Source organism: Helobdella robusta (assembly GCF_000326865.2).
Source record: "Helobdella robusta unplaced genomic scaffold HELROscaffold_7, whole genome shotgun sequence".
Taxonomy (NCBI): domain Eukaryota; kingdom Metazoa; phylum Annelida; class Clitellata; order Rhynchobdellida; family Glossiphoniidae; genus Helobdella; species Helobdella robusta.
Window position 1 is genome coordinate 5,793,359 of NW_008705398.1, and position 22,701 is coordinate 5,816,059.

Genomic DNA, 22,701 nt, shown 5'->3' on the forward strand with positions numbered 1-22,701 from the left:
AATCGTAGATAAAACAAAAACAAACGCAATGTAAACAATACATAAAATAGTGTAGACACACAAAAAAATGATCAAACAAAACTGTGTAAACAGAATATGATAACAAAAAATATTGCATTAAACATAAACAAACATTGGAAAAATGGAAAAATGCTCATTCCATGCATCAGTGTAAAAAAAACTACACAGCAGACAGTTGCAATCAAATGATGTATTGACCGAGTGCGAACGAACAAACATCTCCAGCTTGCAATCCACCTTTCCACCAACCTCCGATTATCATGTTGCTTACATTACTTCACAATTTACATACTTCACAATTCACATACTTTGCAATTCACATACTTTACAATTCACAACCTGTCAGATTGAGCGTGTACAGGCATGCATGCAATCGCACAAACAAACAGACACAGGCACCATACTCACAAATTTTATACACACACACACACACACACACACACACACACACACACACACACACACACACACACACACACACACACACATGCTTTTGCATACATTTACACACACTCACATACAAACTTATAAATAGGTACATAAACCGATATGAAGATATACAGATTCATTAACAAATATATACATACAAACATATAGACATACACAGACAGACATATAAAAAAATCATACGGACATAGAGACATACAAAGGCAGAAGTATAGACAAACTCAGTCGCTATTTAATTTATTGAATAAATGAAAACGACGCATTCTTCACTGACCACCTCAAATCATCACGTACGTCCAACCGCAAAGTTTAAAGTTTAAACTGCAACAATCTCAGCCCTCTTGCGTACTTATTTTACCACACACACACACACACACACACACACACACACACACACACACACACACACACACACACACACACACACACACATACACACACATACACACACATAAACACAAACATAAAAACACGCATAAATGCAAATACACACACAAACAAACACACGCGCGCTTGCAAAAAAACACACCTACAGCACACAAACGCAAATGCGGCAAATTTAAATCAATGCAATAAAGTAATTTAAAAGATGAGTCTCTCACATATTAATTTAATTCATTTGTTAATTAAATTACCAGCGAAAAAATTCAATCAGCCTGCCAATTCGATTTCAATTGAACTTAATTGGATGAATGAATTTGTTGAGAGGGTTCAAGTTTGCTTGCTTGATAGGACGGAATAAAAATTTACTGAGCTGGATGTTTTTGAGTTTTTAAATTTTTAAATATACACAACGAGAGAATAAAAATGGTGGACCATCAAAGTTCGTCTGCCGCCTCCAACCTGCGTGGATTTTTTCAAAAAAAATTTATTTTGCGGTGATGGAAAAAGAAGAAAGTGGAGTGAAGGAAATGTAGGAAAAACAAAAATATTTTTTTATAAAAATAATTATAATTGATCTTATTTTGCTTGAAAAAAAATAACTCAAAATGATATATAATAATAATGTATAATAATAATAATAGCGTTAACGAATGTCATTGAAACCAAATAAACTGACACACGTACCAACTCACACACAGATACACAAACACACAGGCACTTACACTTAAACAAAAATACACAAAAATTTACACAAACACACAGACACGTACCAACAGACATAGACAAACAAACGTAGAAATGAATTTCTGTTACGTCATAAATCTTGACCGCAAACCGTTTTAAACTATCGTCAGGTTTCCTCCCTCTAAAAAAAATCATAAAAAAATGTTTCCATTCTTTTTGGTCGGTTGGTTAGTTGGTTGGTTAGTTAGTTGGTTTGTTGGTTTACTGGTTGGTCGGTTGGTTGGTCGGTTGGTCGGTTGGTTGATTGGTTGATTGATTAGTTGGTGATTGATTGGTCGGTTGATTGGTTTTCTGGTTGGATTGTTGATTGTTTGATTGGTCGATTGGTATTTCAGATGCTTGGGATGTGTTTATTTATTCATTAAATCTTTCCTTCTACGTAAATAGAAGCAGGGGCATCGTCTGTTTGATGCTTTGTTGCTGTTGGTAGTGTTCTCTTAGGTTGTGCTGGTTGGTTGGATGGTTGGTTGGTTAATTGGTTGGTTGGTTGGTTGGTCCCAGTCGATCAGTGAATTAATTACTTGACTAAGGTGATGATTAAAAGAATGTTTGTATGTTTCAACGGTTATTCAAATTGATGTCTGGTTTGTTTGAACAGTTGATTGTCCGGTAGACTGTTTGATTAAATGGATTGAATGGCTAGCTGTAATGTTCTTCAGCTGGTTTACCTTAAAATTGAAATCTGATCACAGCTGTTTGTTATTTTGATTAAATAAAAATTCAAACTGAACAACAGTCAACTAATTTGTAGGACTATCAACTGATTGTTTGTCTTCAAATGAACCGATTGGTCCTGACTATTTATTTAGCCGGATGGTTTTCACCCATTGATCAGTGAGTGACTTGATTGTCTATGCGGCAGACTTGCTGGGTTCACGTGCGGTTAGAATTGCCTGCGGATCACTTGTCCCTGAAGTGTTGAAGGGAGCAAATAAATAATGATTATGTGCTACTGTGTTTGCCTGCGTTCTATGGGCGAGATCGCAGTTTATTATGTTGCATGTATATGTATGTAGGCACATAAATGTTGTATGTATACATATTAATTTTGTATTTATACATACAAATATTGTGTGTATACATACAAATATTGTATGTATACATACAAATATTGTTTGCACGCTTATACAATCGTTTGCACGTGTGTATTTGGTTCTAATAGAATTATTTTATGGGTTCACAGTCTTTCTTCATTTAAAATGTTGAAACTTTTTTAGGTAGCAATTTAAACTCAAGTCAAAAAGTTATAAGCCGGTATATATATATATATATATATATATATATATATATATATATATATATATATATCACGTGTATAAACATCACTGAGTCGTATATATATATATACATACATACATATACATATATATATATTGTCTGAATGGAATTATATATGCCGACGACATAGTGAAACAAGTTTATGGAGATTCTTTGTCAGCAGCAATCTATTCAACAAATCGCCTTTCAATTCACAATTCATTTATTCATTCATTCGTTTGTTTGTTTGTTCACTCATTCATTTATTTATTCTTTTATTCATTCATTCGTTCATTTATGAATGAGTTGAAGTACGTGGAATAATGCCTAAGCTCGACTTCCTGTTAACGTAATTACTTATATGTTCGTGTATACTTAATGTATTTCTATATATCTCTGAGTATCTGAGTGTATCTGTGTATATTTGTGAGTATCTGTTTGTATCAGTGTATATATCTGTGAGTATCTGTTTGTATCAGTGGGTATCTGTGTGTATCAGTATGTATTTGAGAGCATGGACTTTGTGTTGAGGGTTTTATGATTTCTACACTATTGGACAGATGATACCATGCAAACGTGTGATAATTGAAGGATACACTTTTCAAGGACCTCTACAAAACATCTCTTATGATGTTGTACACAATCCAATTGCACACACATTTGTTTAGACAGATGTACATAACCGCACAAAGACGTACAGAGACATACAGACAAATACGCACGCGAACAACATTCAAACGTTTCAACGCCGGTCAGAATTTAAATTGAAAATAAATAAAAATAAATCTAGCGGACGTAACGATCCTGACTTTGTGGCTTACTACTTTTGCCACAACAAACATACGAACATGATCAGAACATACAAACATGATCAGCGTATACAAACATGATCAGAACATACACAAATGATTGAAACAAACAAACAAACAAACATGATCAGAACATACAAACAGTTCATACAAAGAGGCTAAAATAGCAACAAATACAAAACCAATTCTACGCGTTTACGAAACAATGTACAAACAGAATTTGTAAATGCATTTTGTTGTCGATTTTTACACACTCACACATATCTGCACGCACATGCTCCCACCCAAACAGAAGCACACATACACACACACGCGCGCGCGCGGATCGATACGTTTATCTATTTAAACACATTGTCCTCTTGACAATTGCAGGTTGAATGGAAGAAATGAGTGTAAACTTTTGATTGACATCATCAGCACATCACTGAACAAACCGGAAGTGATGCTTGCCATGGTTACCTCCCACGTGACTGATCCACTTCCGTTTCATCAACGTTCGTACGGCGTTGAGGATATGTACGATAATGGTGGCGGTACTGATGATGATCATCCAGGCGGTGCTGCTGATGATGGCGGAGGTGGTTCTGATTATGATGCTGAAAATTACGCGTACCAGCAACATTTTGATGACTACTACAACAACAATAACAATGACAATGACAACAACAATGATAACAACAATAACAATAATCAATATTATTATTACCATTCTAAAAACTATAACAACAGCAACAGCAATAATAATAATAATAATAATATCGACGAGGTAAACACCGATCGCGTTTATAATTACAACGCCTACGCTGACATCAACAACTACAACAACAATAATAAAAGTAATAATTTCAATGATTATAGTAATAATAATAATAATAATATCAACTATTATTATGATTATTCGAATTCGAAAAATAAAAATAACAATTATTTCAATTCATTTTCTACTAACAACAACAACACCAATTCTAAGATCAATAATAGCAACAACATCAACAATAACAACAACAACAACCACTACTTCTACTACAACGTCAACAACAATAACAACAAAATTAACATCGACAGCATCATAAACAAATATAACAACAACAAAACCTTTAACAACAATTTCAACTTATTCAACAACAACAGCAACAGCATAAATTACAACTACTACTACTACGCAACCACAACAAACAGCAACAACAACGTGAATAGCGTGTGGTCGCATAACGCGACGACAGCGACTACAACGACGACAGCCACAACTTTGTTTCACTCTGATGAGGAGGGTTTAGAAGGGGCCACTCTCTTTATTGTTTTTGTCTCTCTCATACTTATATTCATTATTCTTTCTACTGTAAGTTTATTGATTGATTTTTTGACTAATTAACTAATTAAATATTTGGTTGATTGATTGATTAGTTGATTGATTGATTAGTTTATTGATGAGGTGATTGATTAGTTGATTAAATAGTTGATTGATGAGGTGATTGATTAGTTGATTGAATGATTGAACGATTGATCGATCAACTGTTGATTGGTTTGTTGATAATTTAGCTATTTTTTTGAAGGGTCATCTGATAAATCGGTCGATAATTTATTACAGGCAGTCTGATTTGTGAGAGTTTAATTAAGGAGGTGCCTAGCTGACTGATTGATTGATGTGTGACTAACTAGGCGAGGAGATTTCAAAATAATAAATAAACGAACGAACGTACGAACGATTGAACAAATGGATGAATGAATGAATGAATAAATGAATGAATGAATGAATGAATGAATGAATGAATGAATGAATGAATGAACGAACGAACGAACGAACGAACGAACGAACGAACGAACGAACGAACGAACGAATGAATGCATGAACGAATGAATGAATGAAAGAAGGAAGGAAGGGAGAAATGAATGAAGGGAGAAATAACTTGATTGGTCGGTTGATTGATTGTTCAAAAAATAAATGAAAATTGCTGTTGTCAAATCGCCAGAACCTACCTTTTCACTTTCTCACAAAAAAATCTTCTAACAAATTTCCGTCTACCTCACAACTTCCTCCTCGATAGATCACAGGGAATGTTTTTGTGGTGGTTGCCATTGCAGTGGAGAAGAACCTAAGAAATGTGGCCAACTACTTGATCGCCTCCCTGGCCGTGGCTGACCTCCTGGTGGCAGTCCTTGTCATGCCCATCGCTGCCGTCAATGACGTCAGTTTGTTGATCACATCGATCATCATCAGTGTTGAATTGTTAAGAGATTATTATTTCTAAATTAATATGCGTTATAATAGTTATTAGATCCTGTTAAGTGGCATCACGGCCTAACAATTATTAACTTTTATTTCGTTTGTTGTTTGAATGTGCACGTAAATGATTTTAAAGAAAGCAGAAGCTAGTGAGGGTGGATATAGTTTGAATGCAAAGAGCCATTCAACACGTTCTTTGATTGGCTTGAAACTGTTTTGTTTAACATCTGCCCTTTGACAACATGCTCGTGCACTTCGTTATGCTAAATGTATTAACAGTGCATAAATATGAGCAAATTATTTTTCAATTTTTAATTAGCACTTTATTTTCATTTTTTTTTTACCAACTAATTTTTAAAACTTTTTTTATAGGTGACCCACAAGTGGTACCTGGGCTCCATCGTATGCGACCTGTGGACCTCGCTTGACGTCATCTGCTGCACGGCCTCCATCCTCCATCTCGTTGCCATCTCCATGGACAGGTACTGGGTGGTCACTCAGATCGACTACGTTTGCCACAGACCGGCCAGGAGAATCTTGATCATGATAGCCCTCAGTTGGACGGTGGCCATCGTCATCTCCACCCCTCCGCTGTTTGGGTGGAAGCATCCCTCCAGCGATCCCAACCACACGGGCACATGCCTCATCAGCCAGGACGTCAGTTTCATGGTATTCTCCACACTCGGGGCGTTCTACCTGCCACTAATTCTGATGATGGTCATCTATTATAAAGTTTTCAGAGCGGCCAAGTCGAGAATTCGTAAGCAGACATTTCGAAGGAATGAGAAAAAAAATAGTAAAGTGGTTATAAAGAATGTCCACGCAAAAGTACTTGACACCGATTCAATGACAAAGAAAAACGAAGGTCAAGATAATGACCCGTCGACACTGCTAATGTCTACCAATTTGATGGCCGTTGGATACGCGGCCACAACTACCTCAAACGCTGGTATTGTAACGACGTTGGCTTTGTCGCAACGAGTCGACAATGAGGATGGCGACGGCGAGGAAGACATTGACAACCATCAGGATTATGAACGTCTTCAACGGAGACAAATGCAACTGGAAAAACAGCAAAATTACTACCAACAACAAAAACAGCAACAATCGAATACCTCCAACGAACTATCAACAACTACTCAAGATAGCAACAACACCAACACCACCAACAACAACAATAACAACACCAACAATCACACTATTTCTAACTGCCAAGAGAATACTCAGACAAGTAATTTTAATCACATCGTAAAAAAGTCAAAAAATTTAAAAAAATTGTTCATCGATGTCTCAAGAAATTTCTCAATAGCAGTCGATAAGAAAAATAAGAACAACAAAATGAACAAGAACGTCAATAACGACAGCCTGAATGAGACGAACGACGAAAACACGAGTAGTAGCAGCCACAGCCACAGAAACGTCAACGTTCATGCCGATGCTAACGACAACAGCTGCGACTTTATAATAGAGAATAAATACACCACAACAACGTTAACAACAACAACAGCACCAACAACAACAGCACCAGCAACTACAGCATCAATCTCCACACCAACAAGCACTCCACGACTTATTGACTCGCCGTGCCGCTCAGAATTTTCACCTGGAAAGACCCCGACAAGAAACCTTCTTCTATCCAGCGTATCCAAAACATCGACTAAGCTAAACTTGACTCCGGAGCAAAAGGCTAAAGAAAAACTGGAACAGAAAAGAGAGCGGAAAGCCGCGCGGACTTTAGCCATAGTAACTGGTACTTTCATCTTTTGTTGGCTTCCATTCTTCATACTTGCTACCGTGAAACCGTTCTGCTCCGATATAACGTGTAACATTCCAAATCAAGTGATTGGCGTCATCGGCTGGCTGGGATACGTCAACTCTCTCCTCAATCCGGTCATCTACACGGTCTTCAACCCGGACTTCAGAACTGCTTTCAAAAAACTGCTCTTCAGAAGATGTTTCCACTGCAGCAATCTTTCATGAAACAAAATCTAAAAACTTATAAATTTGTCTTTTAAATGTTATTCATGACCAAATATATTTTTTCATTTCGTTTTTTTTACAATACATTTGCATAAGAATATATTGTATGCATGTGCAATATCTGTGAGTGTGTGTTTATGTTCATGTGTGCAATTTATTTTTAGTATGTGTGAGTGTGTGTTTATGTTCATGTGTGCAATTTATTTTTAGTATGTGTGAGTGTGTGTGACTGCGTTGGCAATGGCACATGTGATTTGATGTGGAATGCTCTTGGATTGAATGAATGAATCATTGGCGTTATTGCTGTGTTTGTCGTTTTCTCACTTTGTTTGCGTTTTTCTGCTTACTTGTCTGTTTCTTTTTCTGTTTTTTTTTCTGTCCGTCAGTTTGTTTGCCTGTTTGGTTGGTTGGTTGGTTGGTTGGTTGTTTGCATCGCGTCGTTCTTCTCACGGCACTATGTTGGCGGCGAATTAGTTGCCAATTTGAGGAAATAATTGATGTGCGGTTGTGCTACAAATGACTTTGTTAGCCTTCATAAATGTCTGCACTCTGTTTTTATGTTTCTGTATTTATTTATTTATTTTTATGTCTAGGCAACATGTTCAAATTGTCCACTTATTTATACTTACATTTATTTTTATACTAATTTTTTGTTTATTTGTTCGTGACCTCACTGACGTTCATGCACTTTTGTAACATGACGGTAAATAATGCTGAAGATGTTTGTGCGTTCACTGTTTGAGTGTTGCCTCGTCGGTTGTCGTTGTTGATGCCAGTTTGTTACATGTGTAGGTAGAGTTGGGAGGCCGACGCTAATTTGCCAAATGTTTCATAATTGAACGAGGTTGGAAGCTGTTACAGCCCGACCGAATGAAACGTTTAAAAAAATTTCCGACCAAATCAAAAATGACTCAGGCAATTTTTTTAACTTAAACGTGTGGAGAGATAAGAAGTGAAAGGAGAGTGTTGTGAAAATTTTAATTCGAAAGTTGCAACCGCCGGTCAGGCAAGAACATATTTAGAAAAGTTTAGAAAAATTAGCTTCAAATCTTTTTCCATCTTTTTCCATTTTTTTATGCGCAACTTTTTTGCATGTAATTTTTTTCTTCTTACTTTTCAAACTGGAGTGTATTCCCTGGTTGGTCATAACAGCATTAGTCGCCCCATTGACATTATTGTTACTGCTTGCAACTATATGAAACCGCGGATTGTCTGTATGTGCACGTGTGCATGTGCGTGTGTGAGTGTGTGTGTGTGTGTACGTGTGTGTTTACGTTTGTGTTTAAGTAAGTCACCATTCTTCACAAACAAAAGCAGAGAAACTGCTCAGAAACACATCTCCTCTCCACAACTAACAATATTATTAAGAACCAACAATAAAAACTAATTATAAAAACAACAGACAACAACAACAATAAACAACAACAACAACAAACAACAACAGCAACAACAAAAAACAACGACAACAGCAACAGACAGCAACATTCACCATCACAGCCACAACGACAATAATTAAAGGAATAAAGCATTCCGTGACAATAACAAAGAGGACATGGAACAAAACTTACCTGACCTCACCTGACCTTAATGACCCTTCGAAGCGACCACACACAAGAAATTTCTGCTGCATATGGTCGGCCTATGTTGGTCAGGTCAGAAGCTAAAAGCTTACGATGTAAATTTATTGAATGTTTAATATAACTCTCTGTGCCTCTACGTTTGTCTGTCTGTCTCTATGTGTGTTTATTTAGTAAGATGTGTTTGTGTATTTTTATTTAATATGGTTTGTGTGTTTGTATAAATTAATCTTTATGTTTGTATTTGAGAAATCTTTGTTTGTAGGCACTTGTTTGTATGTAAAGACGTATGTTTGCATTATCGCATATTTTAAGTTTAAATGCGTCTAAGATATTTTGTGTTTGTTTGTTTGTTTATGAAGTTGTTTGTTAAAAATGTGTTGTATTGCATACAATTTAGCAGACGTACGTTTGTATACATTGATGTATGTGTGTTTGTACATGTTTGTATATGTAGATGTGTATGTGTGTGTTTGCACACTTGCATATATAGATGTGTGTGTGTGAGTTCGCGTGCGTTTGCATGATGTGTGTGTTTGTATGTTTTTGTTCGAACCTCATTTCAAATTGTGTCAACAACAGTCACTTTCATCAGATGAGGTAGATGAATAGATGATAGATGGATGGATGGATGGATGGATGGACGGACGGACGGACGGACGGACGGATGGATGGATGTTGTAATTTGTATTAGAGAAGCAGTCAAAATAATTGATTTTTATTTAAGACACAATCATTTTTCGTATAAAACGAATAATCTTCTTACAAATTATTATAGCTAATATATTCTTAAAATATTGATAATCCAATTGTTTAAAAAACCTTTTTTTTAAATTAAAATACTACAAATCTCAATTTATTTTAAAATAAACTGGAACCTAAAAGTGAAAATTTTTTTAACACATTTTGATGGTGTTTGGTCTGAAAACTCAGTAATAGTTTTGTCGCCTGTGTTTACACGAAATGACATTACATAATATCATATCATATATAACAAATATAAAACAACATCAACATAACATTACATAGTATCACACTAACATAACATTATTATAACATCACATTGCATTAATATAACATTACATAACATTAACATCACGTAACATTAATATAACATAACATCTCATAACGCTAATATAACATCACAAAACATGAATATAACATCGCATAACATTAACATGGCATCCCATTACACTAATATAACATCAAATAGCATCAAAATAGTATCACATAACATGGCATAACTGTTCTCGAGATTTCGTGTTTCAATAAGATTTAAAAGAAGCTACTTAATGTAATAATAGGAGCAGAACAACATTAATAATAATAATGATAGCATTAACAATAATAATAACAATATCACCAACAATAACAATAATAACGCTGTTGTTAATGTTGTGATATTTTGTTATTAGCTCCAAAATGTAAATGTTGCAGATTTTCAAATACCAATAATTGTTTGGCATGGAATTTATTTGTTTATTTACAATGAAAATAATAAAATGATAATCATAATAACAATGATAATCATAATAATAGTTGTAATAGTATCATTTTATTATTCTATTTTTCAAGACATCGCATTTTTTTAGTTTGTTTACACAATGCATTTCCTCAGCATTTGCTGGCTTTTTAACGCTCATATACCTTTGTGTTTGTTTATGTATTTCTCTATGAGTGTATCTATCTTTCTCGTTCTCCCTACTTCCCTCTCTTTCTCTCTCTATCTCTCTCTCTCTCATAAATATATAATATAATAATGATGTTAATAACGTCATGACAACTGCGGAAAACATTTTGCTAATAATGACGACGATGATGACGAGATGGTCATGACGACGACGATGATGATGACGTCACATTGACGACGATGATGGTGAGGACGATGATGACGAGACGATGATGAAGATGATGTTGACATTGGGTCTGAAAATCCCTGGCAATGAATTTAAACGCCAGTAGTGTGTTTGTAGGTTAAGAAGAATGAGTGCATGGATGTATGTATGTATGTATGTATGTATGTATGTATGTGTGTGTGTGTGTGTATGTATGTATGTATGTATGTATGTATGTATGTATGTATGTATGTATGTGTGTGTGTGTGTGTGTGTGTATGTATGTATGTATGTATGTATGTATGTATGTATGTATGTATGTATGTACGTACGTACGTATGTATGTATATATGTATATGTATGTATGTATGTATGTATGTACGTACGTACGTATGTATGTATGTATGTATGTGTGTGTGTTTGTATGTTTGCTTCATTTTCTTTTTATATATTGCTGTAACACTTGAACGCTCGTAACTACCTAGACCAATGACATAATTTCAAAGATCTCTATCTTTCCAACACCAGTATTGTAGCTTCCAACAACCACAACCGTCAAGTGTTCGTCATTCAGTAGGTTCAAGATTTCCTATAGATAAACAAAACTGCTTCAAACGCAAACTTTGTTGAACGTTTATTTGAATGCCAATAGTAATTAAAACACTAAACCAATCTAAGTATAGCTACATAAATCGCAATTACAACTTCGCATCAAACCTCGCTTCAAAACTTTTCTTTTGACTTTGCTGCTCTACCTCTTTGTATACAAGGGATTTTTAAAATCCAAATATTACAAATATGGCAAAGATAACGAAGATAACGAATAATCAAGATAACAAATAATATAGCGCGATTTGACCATTGCAGCGATGATAACAATATTAACTACTGAAACCATTGTTACAGATAAAATATTGGTTCCGTTATCATGTGACATCATTAAAAAGCATAGGTGTTGGTATTCGCGATACAATGTTTGGGTATTATTAAAAACCCTGGTATTTATGTGGATGTGTGTAATATGATTGTATTTTTATATGTGTCTTAATTACCCTTTATAAGTGTGGTTGTTGTTCGTCTCGAATGCCTATCTTCTGAACCTGCGGCTAAATGTGTGCGTGAGACTGTTTGTTTGCGTGTGTTTGCGCGTGTGAGAGTTTGTTTGCGTGTGTGGGAGTTTGTTTGAGTATGTTTGCACGCGCTTATATGTGGGGTTTTGGTTTACATTGTACAATGTTAATGCAAACATTTTTTCTGTTATACGCATGTATATATATTATACATATTTTTTTATTTTACCAATATATACAATATATCACTGCATTGCATCATTTTGTATATAAAAAAGTTTGTGTATTAATTCCGCATATATAAATTTTTGATATATATAGATTTTTGTATACACATTTTGCATAGACATACTTTGTATATATATATATATATATAATATATATATATATAATATATATATATATATATATATATATACAAACTTTGTATATGTACAAATTCTGTATAGATACATTTTGTATGTATATATTCTTTTCTTTGCAATAGCTGGAAAGCGGGGTTTTGATATTCCTAATTAAAAACCATTTATCTCACTAATTGGTTGAATGGGTACTTTTAAAAAAGAAAAACTCAACTTTTACGAATGAAAAATGAGAAAAAAAACCATTCTTTTTTTTAAACACTGTTTGTATGTACCCTACTAATGAGTTAAATGTTTACTAGTAAGGAAAAAACTTAGAGAAAAGCAGACTAAACATATAAGACATTTAATTAAGAGATTCCTTCCAGATGAACTTTCAAACGGCCAATTTCTTCCTATGTTAATGACTTTCTGCAGAAGTTATAAACTGTTTTTACCGGATTTTTGCTGTTTTAGAGCATTAGTTTTATAAATAAATAAATTGATTGGTTAATTAAATTACTAATTAATTGATGACTTAATATTTATATAAGTAGAAGAACCGCTTTCATTTTAAAAGGAATTTTATTATTTTTTTTTTCAATGGCGAATTTATTAAATTATAACAATATTTTTACTTTTTTAACAATACTTATACTTTTAATATTTAATAATAATATTTTAATGATATAAGAATGATGATGATGATGATGATGATGATGATGATGATGATGTAATATATCGTCATATATCGTCTTTTGATAACTATGATGATGATGATGACGACGACGATGATGATGATGGTGGTGGTGGTGGTTGTGGTGTTGATGATGATGGTGGTGTTGAGGATGATGATAGTGATGATGGTGGGGTGGTGATGATGATGATGGGGGGGGTGGTGGTGATGATGATGATGATGAAGAATATGCTTGAAACCAATGCACCAGACATTGCTGATATTGCTTATTTGCCATCAAATGATATTAAGTTTTAATATAAAAGCTGACATTAAAATATCTAAGTATAAATGTACTTATATACATATAAATAGATATATATTACATCTTATTAAAATTAACTTTTAAATATATAGATATTTATTACATCTCATTAAAATTAACTTTTAAATATATAGATATTTATTACATCTCATTAAAATTAACTTTTAAACATGCATCACTAGTTAAATATTTTATGGAGCTCATTACTCTGTTGTCAACAAACAGCATTACAGTCTTGAATAAACAAATGCTATACAATGAAGTACTTACTTTCTTTTGTTTATTTTATTTTCGTGTGTAGATGGATGAGGGACAAAAAAGAGGGATGAAGATGATGGGAAGAAGGGAACGGAAAGAGAAAGAAGTAGCGGCGGTAGCAGTCAGTGTGTGAAGTATTTTCAATTAAAATTCCCAACTTCCTTGACATCATAAATCCAGCAGTAGAAGTTTAAAATTAAAAATTGCACAAAAAACACTTTTAATAGTAAAAACGTCAGCATAGCAATAATAATGCCAATGAAAAAAAACAACAAACACAAATAAGAAGGGAAGAAGTTGTAGACCAGAACTGACAGAAATGTATAAACTTTGAAAAATAATAAAAACTCGTGCCTATCTGAGGCCATTGCAAACAAAAAAACGTTTGCACTGCTGTAACGATCCGATAAGTAAATTTTATAAAACGCCGCTGCTGAGACATTGAAAATATTTTAAAACTACCCGAATAAAATAGACAATAATGTATGCGCGGTCGTGCAATGCTTTAAATATACGAGTTGCTGGACTCGTCTGGTCTGGTCTCGGTATAAAGTCTGGTCTGGTCTCGGTATAAAGTTTGGTCTGGTCTCGCTATAAAGTTTGGTCTGGTCTTGGTATAAAGTTTAGTCTGGTCTCGGTATAAAGTTACACACACACAGTTATATGAAAACAAAATCAATTTTACTCTATAGAAAAAAATTAAAACTGTACATCGTTGATTAGTTTTCGTCCCATCAACTGAATTCGTGTAGCAGCTTCTTTTTTACGTTGCTATCAATGCTGCTTGTTTACGCGCTACTGCTACTTAATAATTATTAAGGAAAAATGATTAATAGTAATAATAATGATAACTAGGCAGCACTCAAAATAAAGCTGAAATGTTTATCAGATAAAAAATTACCGCAAATAGTTGGAAAAGTTTTATCGTGTGCAATTGTTGCTGTGACGTGGCAACAAACTTCGCCCGCGTCGTTGTTTTAATTGCTCAAAGTATTTAAACTAATTGTAAGAAATGTTTGTAATGACTAGTTTTTACATAAAAAAAATCATTAAAAACATAAAAATACATAAAAAATTTGATCAAAAAAATTAGGAAAGAATTATGGATTGAAGGATGTGCAGTAGGTAAACATTTAATGACCCCACGAATGACCGCTCTTCAAGTCATTACAGAAATTGGACCTCCAAGATGTTCGACCCATGAAACCTTCTGTAAGCAAATAAAACGCTCTAAATAAACATTGTATACATTACACGATTTGAATATTAGATGTTCGGGTGTTTCTGCGTTTATTTGTATTAAATTTTGTACTTCAACACACTGCAAAACACAGCCATAAAGAGCAGACACTCTCACAAACATACACACACTCACACACATACTCACTCACACATTTATTTATATATTTATTTTAAAAACTCACACACACATACGCACACACACACTTACACACACACACACACACACACACACAATTCATGCATATAACCGTACGTACAGCCATACAAACGACTTAAACGTGTGTGTAATGCTTGACTGCAGTGTACTTCTTATAATAGAGCGTTGAAAATGTGTTGAAAATAAAAAAAAAAAACAGGAGAATATTAATATGAAAGCCAGGGGCGATGCATTAGGATCAGAAATCTGCTGGCGAACAATTCATTTCTTAACGGTTGCCAATCAATTTTTGGTTAATAAATTTATATACGTTTGCTTGTAAGAGTGTGATTTTGTGTGGTGTGTTTCGTTCTTTCGTGTGGGTTTGTATGTGTATTGTATGTGTGTGTGTAGTTGTGCGTGCATCATTACACGTGTAAAATAACTTTACACACATTCGTACACACAGACCCACACACACACACACACACACACACACACACACACACACACACTCACACACAGATGAAATAAAATAAAAATCCGCTATCGATAAATTGAGAAAAAGTTGAAAATGAAGGAGGAAGAAAATGAGATGATGGAGATGAAGAAAATGAGAAAGATGGAGAGGAGGAGGAGAAAGAGGGATGAAGATGAGGGGAAGAAGGGAACGGAAAGAGAAAGAAGTAGCGGCAGTAGCAGTCAGACTGCACTGGGTACGTTTTAATTTCTTTCTGAATAAAAGAGGCAAGCATAAGGTCATTAACTAAGCAGGGCACTCCGAGAAATAAAAGAACAATTGCATCTACATACTCATTATCAGATTTCTCCATCTCTCTCTCTCCTCACTCCCTTCCCCTCTCTCTCCCTCTCTCTCTCTCTCTCTCTCTCTCTTTCTTTATGCTTTTAAATTCGTTTGTACAAACGAAACCTACTTAATTTTAATGATAATATATTTTTAAAATTTTATAATATTCATTTGGAAAAGAAATAACGAATTGATAAATTTGTAAGCATTACACAATATAATATAATGCAATCACATTTCCAGCTTAAATGCTTCTAACAGTGAAATGACTGAAACAGCGAAAGGTTTGAAAGAACAGAAGCAACAACGACTCAACCAACAAATAACTCCATGTCATACTGCGTAGAATATTTTTTTAAATTTCATTTCATTCACAAACTGTATTGGTTTTAATCGATTCCATCGGCAGATAAGAAGTAGGCGCACATTAACTTCATTCATGGCATGCGTTGGGCCATTGTGGAAACGAACCATCGATAAATAGTGGACGGAAAATACGAATATGACGTAATTATGACGTCAATTTGACGGAATATTCTAAGAGGTGTTTTTTAAAATAATAAAAAACAATAATCTCAAACGCGAACATCATCTTTGTGAAAGTAATTTAATAACGTGATATCACGTGCTAGATTGCAGAGCGTCAATATCAATATAAAAACATGGCATGGATATTGTAATCAAATGATTATAAAACCAAAACAGAACACACACACTCAAATACATAAATACACACATAAATACACGCACATTCAAAAACATACACACCACATACACGCACGTACACACATACATACACACTATTATATGATTTTGTATACAAGTGAATAGTAACGCATTATTGCGTTTTATATTAGTATTTACTTCCTTCACTGTTTCATCACTCTGTCTCTCTTTTCATCTCTCTCTCTCTCCCTCTCTCTCTTTATCTCGCTTTCATTTTTCTTTCCTTTTTTATTTTTTCCCTCTCCACTTGCTCACCATCTCTCCTGTTTAGCAGGTTCAGTATCTCACGAATGGAAGGGTACAATGAAATACAAAGCCTCCATATTTGCTCGTCCCACATAACAGCATCCTCTAAAAAACATTCCGCACTCTACGTTGCGTGTACGCTTGCGTATGTATATATTTGCGTGTACGCTTGTGTGTACATTTGCGTGTACGCTTGCGTGTACCTGTACACCAGTGAGTTTTTTTTATGCATCCTGTATTCTGGCACACGTACGTATCCAAATCGTCACTATCAAAAGGTCGATAAATATTGCTTGCATATATAAACGCATTTACACGATCACGCATGCCAACAACCTCGTACATGATCACAGAGACAGACAGACATAAAAATACAAAGCATGTGCTCGCGCACACATGCATTCACATACACGCAATAGCAGATACAATGATACATACATACAAAAATTTGAACATTTCAATTCAACAATGGTTCGTTAGGAAAAATCTAGAATGAGATGGCAGCGATTAATTGCATGCATTTCATTCTTAAGTCATCCCATTTGCTAGAGCATTCTATCTTCCAACCTACCTGACTACCTCAACCGACCTTTGCCGCTCACCCTACCTTGATATGCATTTGTTTAGAAAATCATTCTACGTGATATACAAGAGATACATTAGATACATGAGATACATTAGATACTTGTGATACATGAGATACATTAGGTACTTGTGATTGTATCAATAATACATGAAATACATGAGATACATGAGATACACGAGGTACGTTAAAAACATGAAATACGTGAGATACATTAGATACATGGGATTCATGAAAAACATTAGACTTATGTGATACGTGTGATACTTGAGATACTTGTTAAACACATGAGAAACATTGGATACATATAACGTTCTCTTGGGTTGCACTTATTTGCTGTTTCGGATGTGAAATACAATGTCATGCAGTAATATTTGAAATTCGGACACATTTATATGAATAGTCCAGATGCTATTTTGATTTGCAGACAAACATTTTTTCTTTCTATTTCTAGTTTTGAATTGAAAAAATTTCAGCCGGACGAACATTTCAACAACATAAAATGTGTGAAGCATGAGCTTATAACCATATGCAGTGAGTTAATTTACATTACTTTATCGACAAAAATTGAACAAAAAAATAACAACATTAAAAGCTAATACAACAGAAACTGCTTCTACCACCGAAATAATACAAAAGCTACAACAACTACAACAGCTATAACAACTACAACGGCTACAACAACTACAACGGCTACAACAGCTACAACGGCTACAAACGGCTACAACAATGACGACGACGACGACGAAGATGAAAGTGCGACTGGAAGAATTTTATGCAAACAGCATTTCCACGAACAATAAAAAGATTGCGTTTGAAAGAAATTGCAGACTCAACAATCGAAGTGTTGCGTGTTTAACAACAACGACAAAAACAAAACTAACAACAACAACACAGGCATTCAAAAAAATATTGATTTTATAAACAATGACGTAAAAATTTGTAACAGCGAAATTAGTAATGAGAATAACTCAAGAACAAAATCAATAAAAATGATAATAAAAATTGGAAATTTAAGGATATTAAATAAAACAAAATTGACAAAACCACACATTCACACAACCACACGTCCACACAAACACATAAACACACATTCACACATCCACACAAACACACATCCATACGACCACACATCCACATAAACACATCCACACAAACACATAAACACACATTCAACAAAGACACATCCATACAACCACACATTTACACATCCACAAAACCACACATCCACACGACCACACATCTTAGCATTGTACAAGAACGTGGTGATCTAGCGAGGAAACACATTAACACCGCGCGTCAGTCACATCTCTGCTATACAAACAATATTTTGATTATACTTATAGACAGATTTAAAACACGCATAAACATCACATGTTAGCGCACGCAAAAAATAAACAGATTTAAAAGCGCACACGCATAAAATATATAAACTAAAACTATACATTTGCTCTAATAACTTCACATACAAATTTCCAAACCAAGCAACAAATCAATTCTTTAACACATCGTCACACAACCCATGCATTACTTCATGTGCATCATTCGCACACACAAGTAAACGCATATACACGCACGTACTTGCAAGCACGCACACATACATGCACAGATATATGCACACATGTATGGGCACATTCACGCACACAAACACACACATGCATTTGTATACGTATGCAAGTATCTCTACATCGGCCAGTTGCGTTACTAAGCCCCTCCATAATTGCTCAGATAACACGAGCAAATTGAACTTTCCACGCGTACAACATACAAATGTCTATAATTTAAATCGCTGCAACATAACGCGCTTAATGTCATTTTATGTTTTTTTCAACACCCGTCCGTCAATTTAGAAGTTGCTTTTCACTTTTATTTACTTTCTCTTACCTCCACTTATTGTTAACAGCTTTACTTCATGTTTCCAGTTTTTTGTTCGTTTGCGTTTCTTTTAATACCTCTTCAATTCAGCTCAACATGTTCCGATTGCATACTGAAACGTTCTTTCGTTAAACATTCTTCTATTTGTTTGTTTGTTTGTTCGTTCGTTTGTTGGTTTATTTGATTGTCAGTTCATTCTGATTATTTATCTTTTTATATTATTTATTTCATTCTTTTTCCATCTACGCGTTTTTGGTTGCATTGGGAGAGCTGCAAATGCAACAACCCTAACCCACATACAACAAACCACATTTAACAAACGACCAAAAGCAACACACACAAAACCAGCTTACAAAACCAGCATACAAAAAACCAACATACAACCCATGTGGAAGGCAATTTGTGGCGGCGATGTAAGCGTTCAATTTAAATGAGCCAACATAATGGCAGGCAACGTACAAATATTGATAGATTGCTTTCCCAGATAAGGGCATAACTGAGTCAATTTAGATCACACTGATCAGTTTTTTCTGCGTTTATGATTTATTTAACGTTTTTAACAAGCTATTTTGAGGCTAAAATGGCGGAAATTTGAAGTTGTTTGTGATATCGAAACTTGAATTAACTTTTAAATAAATTTTCATTCGTCTCTTTTGATTCAGCGTTTTTGGTTTGAAAGAGGAGCGTCTGGCTGTCTTTTTTGAAAGCTGCGTTTTTCCGATCGTGCCAGTTTAAAAATTCAAATTTAATTTTTTTGATCAAGTAAAACGATAACTTATAATTAAAATGGTTAGCCTTCATAATTCAGTATTTTGTAATTTTCATTTCAAATCTCTTCTCGAAACTTCTCAATTTTCATCCCGACTACCTAACAATGAATATTTTATAAAAATTTGTTTTTTGGTGTGTTTTATTAGGCATCCAGTTCAGTATGTAGCACACTGAACATCATTCACTTCAATGATGTTTATAATTTGGCGCCTCGATATTCGGAACCAGTTGGTGGTGCCGCGAGGTTCATTTCGGCGGTGGAAGCCCTCAATCACTTGAACCCTCTCGTCATCTTCAGTGGAGATGCTCTCAACCCGTCTGCTCGTCAGTTCGCAATTAATATTAATTAAATGATAATAATTTTGTTATTTATTAACAAAATGATTAACTAAATTTAATTAATCATTAATAATTTCGATGAAAGCTTTGTAGAGCGCTTTTCGATATAAATAAGATTGTTTTCAGAGGTGTCAATTGCTTGTCGGTGTACTATTTTCAATGTATCTTATTTACCATGCCACAAATTTTAAACATGCAAAATACAGTTAGTGCAGTTACTAAAGGCCGACAGTTCATACCAATATTTAGCATGCTGAATGTGAGCTGTGCTGTTTATGGCAATCATGATTTTGGTTGGTTTAAGTTTTTCTATATAATGTTTTGGATACTTTCAAGTTAAATACTTTTGTAATTTTATTTCATCTTAATTTCTAAAACCTTCATTCATTTTCAAGCGAATTTGTTAATCTTTTTAACATCCCAGACGTGACTCTCAATAAAGTTAACAAAATTTTGAAAACAGATTTTGGAGCGGATAATCTGATGAATGTGGTAGAACAGATGAACTTCCCGTGGCTGCTGAGTAATGTACATGACATTATGACAGGTCAGCCCCTTGCACAGGCACACAAAAAAATTGTCATTGAGTGGGCGAACAAAAGGGTCAACCATTTTGCTTTTGTTTTTGTTTTTCTTAAATTCTTTGGCTACTATTAAATAATCATCTCCATCACTATTATAGGGTAATAAAAAATATAATAATATTTATCTATGCATGCAATTTGAAATGTATTTTATCAAAAATGTCTAAAATATCTTTAAAACGATGAAATGTTTGTAGTTTTTGATTGACAGATTGGGTTTATGGGTCTCATTGAGAAGGAATGGTTGGATGCTGTCAGTACAATTGATGAGATTGATGTGGAGTACATTGATTACATTACGCAAGGCAACCAAATAGCTAGATATCTAAGGGAGCATGATGTTGGATTTGTGTTTTCTTTTGTATTTTGTTTTCGTTATTTTGTTTTTGTTGTATTGTTTGTTGTTTATTTATTTGTTGGCTTGGGAGTTTAATTGGTTTTTAAGCATACATGATAAATGGTTCATTAATTTGCTTGTTATGTGCTCTGTTAATGGGTTTCTTGTTCATTTGTTCACATTTTTGTTTTTCTTTTTGTATGTTTAATGGTATGTGTGTATTTAAATTAATTTTTTTATGCTACTGATCATGATAATATTGGCAATTGTATTATTTAACAGTGTTAATTTGTGTTTAAAAGTTTAATTTTAATAATATTTATAATTATTTCTATTTTAGAGGGTTGATTATGTCATAGCACTAACCCACATGAGGTGGCCAAATGACCTCAACCTGGCCAAACACTGCCAGGGTATTGACCTCATTCTTGGAGGTCACGATCATGATTATGATGTCAGAAAGGTCTGTATGTTTAATTGTCTGTTTACCTGTCTTGTTGTTTGTTGTTTGGTTCTGTTTTCTCTGCGAAAGCTTAAAAAATGTTGAATCAAAAATATGTCTGTCAACTTATCTTCGTGCCGAAATATAAGGAATGACCTGGGCATTTATCAAGTAATAGAAATTTTTCAAAGTTTTTATTCAGCAGGTGGCACGAGTGATGTATACGTCCATTCGTTTTTCACTGGCTGTATGAACAATTTGTGTGGAGTACGGAAATTCACATGTGCGCATGTGCGTGCATTCACGTACCTACTCTACACATTCATTCATACTACATACAAATTCACAAGTGTACAAGCTGTTTTTATTATGAAGATACATTCATATCTACCGACATTCATTTATTCATTTGCTGCTGTCCTAAACTTTTAGGTGAGGGATGTTTATATTGTGAAAAGTGGAACAGACTTCCAGCACTTTTCACTGATTAACATAGCATTTGACCAGCACAGCAGGACTCGAGTTAAAATTGAATGCAAGCAGATAACATCTGACATCCCTGAATCCCCTGCTGCTCTCACCGTCATCGAGCACTTTGATAGTACTGTCTTTCAGTTCTTACGTTTTGTTTTGGACCATTTAAATCTATGAAATTTTTTGATAA

The 22,701-nt window shown here is 34.3% G+C and overlaps 2 protein-coding genes across 2 annotated transcripts in view; both read left to right on the plus strand.

The window, feature by feature from the left end:
• Nucleotides 1-5,707: 5,707 nt before the first annotated feature.
• HELRODRAFT_69628 (hypothetical protein) lies at nt 5,708-7,866 on the plus strand (the record flags this gene model as incomplete). The annotated part of the gene is made up of 4 exons (XM_009030602.1): nt 5,708-5,848; nt 6,259-6,767; nt 7,182-7,311; nt 7,549-7,866. Coding segments are annotated over 4 exons (1,098 nt in total), but the record flags the coding sequence as incomplete, so codon positions are not given.
• Nucleotides 7,867-20,505: 12,639 nt separating this feature from the next.
• The window catches only part of HELRODRAFT_69219 (hypothetical protein), a gene marked incomplete at both ends in the record, with an annotated part of 5,543 nt that continues 3,347 nt past the window's right edge, over nt 20,506-22,701 (plus strand). Inside the window, 6 exons of the mRNA XM_009030539.1 lie at nt 20,506-20,659; nt 20,881-20,967; nt 21,138-21,277; nt 21,470-21,598; nt 21,936-22,058; nt 22,470-22,643. Coding sequence (XP_009028787.1) covers nt 20,506-20,659; nt 20,881-20,967; nt 21,138-21,277; nt 21,470-21,598; nt 21,936-22,058; nt 22,470-22,643 — 807 coding nt within the window. The remainder of the gene's footprint in view (nt 20,660-20,880; nt 20,968-21,137; nt 21,278-21,469; nt 21,599-21,935; nt 22,059-22,469; nt 22,644-22,701) is intronic.